General features: G+C 52.6%; 1 protein-coding gene across 1 annotated transcript in view; it reads left to right on the top strand.

Moving 5' to 3' along the window:
- Positions 1-7,241, top strand: part of Rab43 (RAB43, member RAS oncogene family) — a 24,259-nt gene extending 17,018 nt beyond the window's left edge. Inside the window, exons 2-3 of the mRNA XM_005364825.3 lie at positions 1,968-2,151; positions 4,068-7,241. Coding sequence (XP_005364882.1) covers positions 1,968-2,151; positions 4,068-4,318 — 435 coding nt within the window. The 3' untranslated portion in view covers positions 4,319-7,241. The remainder of the gene's footprint in view (positions 1-1,967; positions 2,152-4,067) is intronic.
- The last annotated feature ends 993 nt before the right edge of the window (positions 7,242-8,234 follow it).

The raw sequence follows: 8,234 nt of genomic DNA, 5'->3' as shown, positions 1-8,234 counted from the left end.
GTGGTAGGGACTGGTGTCAGCGCGGTAGGGACTGGTGTCGGTGTGGTAGGGACTGGTGTCAGCGCGGTAGAGACCGGTGTCGGCATGGTAGGGACTGGGGTGTCGGTGTGGTAGGGACTGGGGTGTCGCTGTGGTAGGGACTGGGGTGTCGGTGTGGTAGGGACCCGTGTCGGCGTGGTAGGGACCTGTGTCAGTGCGATAGAGACTGGTGTCAGCGCGGTAGGGACCAGTGTCGGCGTGGTAGGGACTGGTGTCAGTGCTATAGAGACTGGTGTCCGCGTGGTAGGGACCGGTGTCGGTGTGGTAGGGACTGGTGTCGGCAAGGTAGGAACTGGTGTGGGCGTGGTAGGGAATCTTGGCAGTTTGGTTGATTTATGCACTCTGTGCAGTGGAAACACTTTCAACTTTCATAATGCTCAAATCAATCCACTGTCCAAAAAGAAAGAAAGAAAAATTGGGGTGATGGAGTAGATGGGGCTGCTCTGTGGAGGTGATGACGGGGTGTTCATTAGACTGAAAAAAGAAGTGATCACACAGGACAGAAGCCTGGCTACTGCCATGTAGTAGCTCAGGAAGCCTAGATGTAATGAATTGCTTTTTGTTTGTTTGTTTTTATCAGTTTGATTATGATCTGCTAAATTTATTGTTTCTCCTATTTGGGATTTGTTGGTTTCTATGTATTTTTAATTTGTTTGTCTGTTTGTTTATTGTTTTTTTTGAGACAGGGTTTCTCTGTAGCTTTGGAGCCTGTCCTGGAACTAGCTCTTTTAGACCAGGCTGGCCTCGAACTCACAGAGATCCGCCTGCCTCTGCCTCCTGAGTGCTGGGATTAAAGGCGTGCGCCACTGCCACCCGGCTGTATTTATTTTAAGACTCTTATTTTTTGGTTTTCTCTGTGTAACAGTAGGGGCTGTCCTGGAACTTGCTTTGTAGGCCAGGCTGGCTTCAAACTTACTGAGATCCGCTTGTCTCTGCCTCCCAAGTGCTGGGATTAAAGGCATACACCATCATCGCCTGGCTTTCTTGGATCTTAAAATCATCATCTTTTATTGATTTCGTGGCCATTTGTCCTTTGGTTATCCCTGACAAGGATCATCACGTGTACACGCCACCTCTCCAGTGCCATGCCCAGCAGGGTGCCTACACATAGGGCACTGTTAAGTGAAGGAATAAGTGGAGAAGGATCCTATGCCCCATGCTTTGGCGAAGGTAGATAAGCAGGTACCTAGTGCCCCAGTCCAGCCTCCTCCCCACCAGCTGTGGAATCATTAGGAAATCCAACACTGTACAGCCTAGACCCAGGAAGCTTGCAGCAGAAAAGGCCCAGATGTATAGCCAGCCTGACCTTACCACACCCTGGAGCCAGTTCCTCACCTGCAGACTCTAGTGATCAGCAGCTCAAGGGTTAGAGGGAGAGCCAGTCTATGGAGGACCCAGTTCAGAATTGCCTCTTGTCTTCAGGGACCCCAGAGTTGTGAAACAAGTGGCCCCACACCCCCTCTTCTCTTCTTCCTCATACTGAATCTCTGAGGTACTTTTTTTTCCTTTCATTTCTTAATTTTTTTTTGTATTTGCATATGCACATTCAGAGGCCAGGAGAGTTGGGTGTGTTGTTACTACTTTCCATCTGCTCCTTTCAAGGTTTCTCCCTGAACTTGGGGCTTATGTTTCCTTGGTTAGGCTAGCTGCCAGCAAGCTTCAGTCTCTGCCGCACTTAGCACTGAGGATACAGGTGTGCAGAGATTTGTTAGGTGAGTGCTGGGATCCAAACTCTGGCCCTTTGGATTGCACAGCAATCCCTCCAGACCTCTGAGCCATCGCTCCCGTCCTGAGGCTTCCTGAGGCTTGCAGGAGACCATTGCTGTGGGCCAGCATTCGGCCAGCGGACTCACTGTTCTGGGCATGGGTCTGTAGGCTGCCCTTCCTATCCCTTTGACATGTGTCACTTGGTTGACCTCTTTCTTCAGCTACAGATTTGGGACACGGCTGGCCAGGAGAGGTTCCGAACCATCACCCAGAGCTACTACCGCAGTGCCAACGGGGCCATCCTTGCGTATGACATCACCAAGAGGAGCACCTTCTTGTCAGTGCCTCACTGGATCGAGGACGTGAGGAAGTATGCAGGCTCCAACATTGTGCAGCTGCTGATTGGTGAGCTAGGGCTGGTGGCCCGCGGGGCCTGGGAATGGGTCTTATCTCTGCCCTTGCCTTTATTCCTCTCCAATACAGGGAAGCCCGCCTGGGGAGGGAGGGAGTCTGGCCAGGAAAAGAGCCAGAAGTTGAACCTGGAGCTTGTACTCAGTTTCAAAATTGGACAAAATTGAGATTTGGAGGCAAGAGTGTGCTGGAGTAGGCTTTGCGGTCCCTGTGCGTTCCGGACCAGACCCTCTAGCTCTAAGGCATGGCCTTTCTGCCAACAGTGCTGCTTCTGCGCAGAGGAGGCAGTGTGGCTGGTTTGCTGCTCGTTGGATGAACACATAGCTAGTATGTATGAGTAGACTTTATCCCCAGCCCATAAAAACAAGATGAGAGACCACAGAATAAGAACTTTCCTTTTGCAGTTTAAAATTCTATTTATTTAGTGTGTCTGTGTCTGAGCATGTGTGCATGTACATGTATGCGCTGCAATGTATGTATGGAGATCACATGACAAACTTGTTAGCATCAGGTCTCTCTTTTTACTAAATGAGTCCTGGGAATGGAATTCAGATCACTGGACTTGGCAACAAGTGTCTTTACCTGCTGAACCATCTTGCTGGCCTAGGATAAGAGTTTAAACTTTCTGAAATCCCTCTGTCTGCCTACCTTCTGTCTGTCTGTCTGTCTGTCTAGTGTGTGGATATGGGTATACTCACGTCAAAGCACAGGTGTGTAGGTCAAAGGACACTTACGGAGTGTATTTCCCCTTCCACCACGTAGGCACTGGGGATTGAACTCAGGTTACCTACTTGAACAGCAAGCACCTCAACCCACTGAGCCGTCTTGCCAGCCGAGTGTAAGAGCTTGTCCCAGCTCTCAAGAGACTGATGGGGAGGAGGATTGCTTTAATTAGCAGTTCAAGTCTAGCCTGGGCAACCTAGAGAGAACTCTCTATTTTTATTTTTTTACTTTTTGAGACAAGGCTTCTCTGTATAACCCTAAATATTCTGGAACTTACTCTGTAGACCAGGCTGGTGTGAACTCAGAGATCATTTGCCTGTTGTGGTGCTGCTGCCTGAGAACAGTTTTTAAAAATGATTAAAATATAAATATTCTGGGTATGGTGGAGCTTGTCTTTATTCCCAGTATTCAGGAGGCAGAAGCAAGCAGATCTCTGTGAGTTTATGGCCAGGCTGGTCTACATACTGATTTCCAGTCTAGCCACAGCTACACAGTAAGACCCTATCTCCAAAAAAGAAAAGAAAGTAAAGAAAAAGATTAAATAGGGGTTAGAGAGATGGCTTAGTGGTTTTGAGCACTTCCCAATGACCTGAGTTTTCCCAGCGCCTACATTTTGGCTCACAGCCATCAGTAATTCTAGGGGATATTATATCTTTTGGTCTTTGTTTCTAGGGGATGGTATATCTTCTGGTCTTTGTTTCTAGGGGATGTTATATCTTCTGGTCTTTGTGGCTCCAGGCATACGTTTGGCTCACAGACCTATTGTAGGCAAAACACCCATCCATATAACGTTGTTATAAAATAGAAAGGATATTTTAAGCCAGGCAGTGGTAGCACATACCTTTAATCCCAGCACTCAGGAGACAGAGGCAGGCTGATCTCTGTGAGTTTGAAGCCAGCCTGATTTACAGAGTGAGTTCCAGAACAGCCAGGGGTACAAGGAGAAACCCTGACTTGTAGGGGGAAACAAAACAAAACAAAAACAAGTAATCAATCAAACAAACAAAAAAACCACACCACCACCGCCACCAAAGGAGTGTTTTAGGACTGGTGAGTCACCATGCTCCAGTGTCTACCTGGAGCTGCTGAAGGGGACGTGCTCTTGGGCTCTTGGTGTGGCTCAGCTGAGAACTGCTCTGGCCTGGTGCTGTGGGTCTTCTCATGCTCTGCCTGACTTTTCTCCACAGGGAACAAGTCAGACCTTGCCGATTTCCGGGAGGTCCCTCTGACTGAGGCGCAGAGCCTGGCCGAGCACTACGACATCCTCTGCGCCATCGAGACCTCTGCCAAGGACTCCAGCAATGTGGAGGAGGCCTTCACCAGAGTGGCCACTGAACTCATCATGAGACACGGAGGCCCCATGTTCAGTGAGAAGAGCACTGACCACATCCAGCTAGACAGCAAGGACATTGCGGAGAACTGGGGCTGTGGGTGCTGACTGGGGAGGCAGGGCAGGCAGGCCAGGCCAAGACCTCCCCATCTCCCTTGTCTCCAGCCTGTCAAGCCCCACCATGCAGAGCCGGCCCTCCAGGGCACTGGCTTCTCTAGAGGGATTCTGCACCCCTAGCCTGGATGCTGGGTAGAAAGGGAGAAGCAGGGTGCCCTATGCAGAAGGCCATTGGCCTAGGGCAGGTTGTGGAGCACCCTGCCAGCCAGCATCTGCTCCCCCATGCTCTCACATTCCAGGACTAGCCTGAGCCTTCCAGCATAGACTGCTGTGGGAAGCGGTCCGGCCATGCTGCCCAGCCCCCACGTGCTGGTCTTACCTTCTCCTGCCTTGACTGCTGCCCTCCAGGGATGTGGCTGGAACCCCAGGTTCCTCCAGGTCATTCTCCGGCCTCTAACCAGAGTGTAAAAAGCACATCAGTTAGGCCAACAGGCTGGTGCCGAGCCTTGTCCCCGGGAAGCCTGAGCTCATCAGGTGGAAGCAGCGTCCTCCCTTCACTGCCAGCTTGGAGCATTTATCTCCCTGGGCCTGGCTCGCTGCCTTACCAAGACTTCTCGAGTTTTTCTGCTTTTCCATGTAGCATCTCATTTTCACTGACACAAGTGTAGGGTCATGGCCAGGGGCCAGCTGGGTACGGTCTGTTGGCCTGAGGCCCAACATTTTGCCAGTCAGGTTGCCAAAGCAGCTAATCTCTCAGTGTGGTTGAGGGTTGAGATAGGAAGGGAAAAGCAGCAGCTTGTGGGGGCGGAGGATAACTCGCCTGTGGAGCACCTGCTGAGCACACGCCAGGCCCTGGGCTCAGCCCTCAGTGCCAAAAGTGACAGCAACGAAACAGCAGCTTCTTTTTTGTCCCAGAGGTAGAGGTCGAGGGCCCTGTGGTTGCCAGTCTGGCCTCGTGGAGTTCCCTGCCATAGTTCAGTTCAGGGCGACTCTAGTTCCCCATGGTCCTGGCCTAGCTTACGGTTTCCAAACAAAGAAGATGAGGACGTGGTGGCCTGGGACCTGGCCGTCTCACACCTCACTGGTCGCTTGCCTGCCTTAACAGATGCTTCCTGCTGGGGTCAGAAGGAAAAGTGGGGTTCTTAGGAGGCAGGGCTGTCCTTTGGGGCTCAGGGATCAAAGACTGATCCCTGAGGAATTGAGCCCGGGAATGTTTCTAAGAGTCCTTGGCCCTTTGAGTCAGCCCAGGTCTGTGCCCTTCTACCCCCTCACTATAGACTCCACACCCAGTCTGCCACATCAGCCACGGGGCCCCAGGCATTTGGGTCAGGCTCAGTCCAGTCTAATCATGGGTCAGGTATTGTTCCTTGCATCTCCCTTCCTGCTGGTAGCCTACCCTTGCCTCTCCTTTCAAGCTTTCTGGTCTGTCAGCCCCTTTCCTAGGTATATCTGGCCACGGGGCCAGAAGCAGGGCTTTGCAGCAACTCCCTAACAGCCTAAGGAGAGAACTGTGCTGAACGAGATAAACAGGGCTAGACCCACAGGCCCCTTTTCTGTTAGGAGACTTCAGGTAGCCTGTGGATGAGCTGAGCCTGGTTCTGGTGAGGTGGAGGGTGGCCCAAGTGAACCAGAGCCTGCCTAGAGTGCGTGTCCGGTGGAGGTCACAGAGGCTGTGCTGGGTAGGGGCTGCACTAGCCGCAGCATTAGGAAGGCTGAGCACCATTGCTGTAGGGTAGAATGGGTAGGGCTGAATAAGCCCTTTTTGGCCCAGGGAGCCTTCACTGGTGGCTTCGTGGCTCACCCAGCAACCAGGAAGATCACCTCACTTCCCTTTTCATAATCCCCAGGCAGAGGTGTGGCTGAGGCCCATCCCTGTGCTCTTGAGTAGGGGCAGCCCTGCTCTCAGAGTTTAGCCCAGCACCCCCCGCTGCCCTGGTAACCACCCTGCCCTCTTACTCTCTGGGTTCCAGTTCCACTGCCAGGCGCAGGTCTGGAGGGCCAGGCCCAGGGCCCTCATTATGGCCTCCACAGCCTGCCCACCTCTCTACTCACTGTCAAGTCTGGGCCCAATGTGACCCTCCTCTCCCAAGTCTCTGCCAACCTGCCTTCTTATTGACAGCACAGAATCCCACAAGTGACCCAGAGGACATCTCTGAAGGGAGATGGCCCCTCCCCAGCGACAGGCCTTATCTTCAGTATCCTGGCAGGGACTAGTTCTTTCCTTGGACTCCTGGTTCTGTGGCCTGGGAGGGCCCTGAGTCCAGGACTGAAGCTGGGTCCTCTGGAGAAGCTGCTGCCATCCCTGCAGACAGTAATGCCCAGGCTCTGGCCCTCTGCTGAGGCGCCCGCCCCACTCCAGTGCACAGAGAAATCTCAGGAGCCCTGAGCCTTTGTCAGGAGCCCTGGGCTTGAGGACCAGAAAGCAGGCAAGTGTGAGTCAGGAAACAAAGCAGCTGCTTTCCTTGCCCTGGGCTGGCTTGGCTGGCTGCCAGCAGCCCAGGGCCTCTGGGCAGCAGCAGCAGGTGGAGGCTGGGTGCTGGGGAGGGCAAGGAGGTACCCACAGAGGCTGGGCAGGGCCAGCGTGACTGCAGCAGGAGGAGAGTGAAGGACTGAGGGATTGCCCACTAAAGGTACCAAGAAGGGGCTCCGTGTTTCTTTGGGTGGAAGTCTGTCTCCAAAGACACAGGCCCCAACTGGGGGAAATCTACAGGGAGCCCCTGGTGCACATTGAATTGGTTGCCCTGTCCCAGGATGCTGCCAGTGGTGGGCCTCCAGCCAAACTCACCCCTGCAAGGCCTGGATGGGCTGAATTGCCAGCCCAAGGATGCCATGTGCACTGGGGAAATTTCACATTACCTATTTATGAAAATGTAAGTCTTTCTATCAAATCTATTTTTGGAACATGAAAAGTTGCCTTTCTGGATATGTCACAGAGCCAGTGTACAATTCAACCATTAAACATTTCTGTACTGAGTCCATGCTCAACCGTGTGCTGTCATTCCTGAGCCCAGTGCCTGTGTGGAGTCCCTAGGCTGGTCTCCAGGATGGCTGGGTGGGTGGGTGGGAACACCTCGCTGTCCTGCCTGGTGTGGAGAAAGGACCCTGACTATGACCCTGCTCTAGTCCTGGGCCCTCTGAGCTAGAAGCAGTCAGAGGTTGGGCCACATCTCTGCCAGCAAACTTTTGATCATGCTGGGGAGGGCTCTTGGATGATGATGGTCCAGTCTGGAGGGGAACTCAAGCCCTGCTGAAGTGCTTCAGAGTTAGCATTCTTGTTTTGTTTGAGACAGGGTTTCCCTGTGTAGTCCAGGTTGGCCTCAGACTCAGAGATTCACCTGCTCTGCCTCCCAAGTGCTAGGATTAAAGGCATCTGTTACCACCCCAGCCCAGAGTTAGCATTCTTGTAGAGGTTCAGATGACAGGAAGAAACAGGATTGTAAGAGCCCAGATTGCTTGCTGCTCTGTTCGCAGGCAAGGGAAGTCCCATAAGATGGCAGGTGCCCAGGTAATAAGGGTCAGAATTGGGTCCATGAGCTGGTAGCTCACCAAGATAGGAGTCTGGGACAGTCTACCTGACTGTGACTTGGGCAAAGTTATTCCCTTTCTCAAGGCTCCACTTTCCACAAATGGAGGCTCTAACTGGTCTAGTGGTACCCCAGGAAGCCCTAAGGAGCCCTCACAGTGCAGAATGTAGGACCCTGGAGACCAAGTGTTTCTGGCTTTCAGAAGGGACATATCTCAGGGAGAAGGAATGCCCGCTTATGTCAAGAAGTGACACAGCCCACTGTGTCCATGAGATGTCAAACCCAGATCTAGGTCTGCCAGAGATCGGCCACTTCATTGCCTCCAAAGGCTTAGATCGAAGCTTGTCTGTCTCCAGGATTCGCCAATGCCTCTGTCCACACTGCAGGAATGCTAAGACTATGGGCCAAATTCGAAGGAAACCAGGTGCAGTCCTGGACTTTGG

Source organism: Microtus ochrogaster, unplaced genomic scaffold (genome assembly GCF_000317375.1).
Source record: "Microtus ochrogaster isolate Prairie Vole_2 unplaced genomic scaffold, MicOch1.0 UNK1, whole genome shotgun sequence".
NCBI classification, from domain to species: Eukaryota; Metazoa; Chordata; class Mammalia; order Rodentia; family Cricetidae; genus Microtus; species Microtus ochrogaster.
The sequence above is the reverse complement of the archived record's forward strand: the minus strand, read 5'-3'. Positions and strand labels throughout refer to the sequence as shown.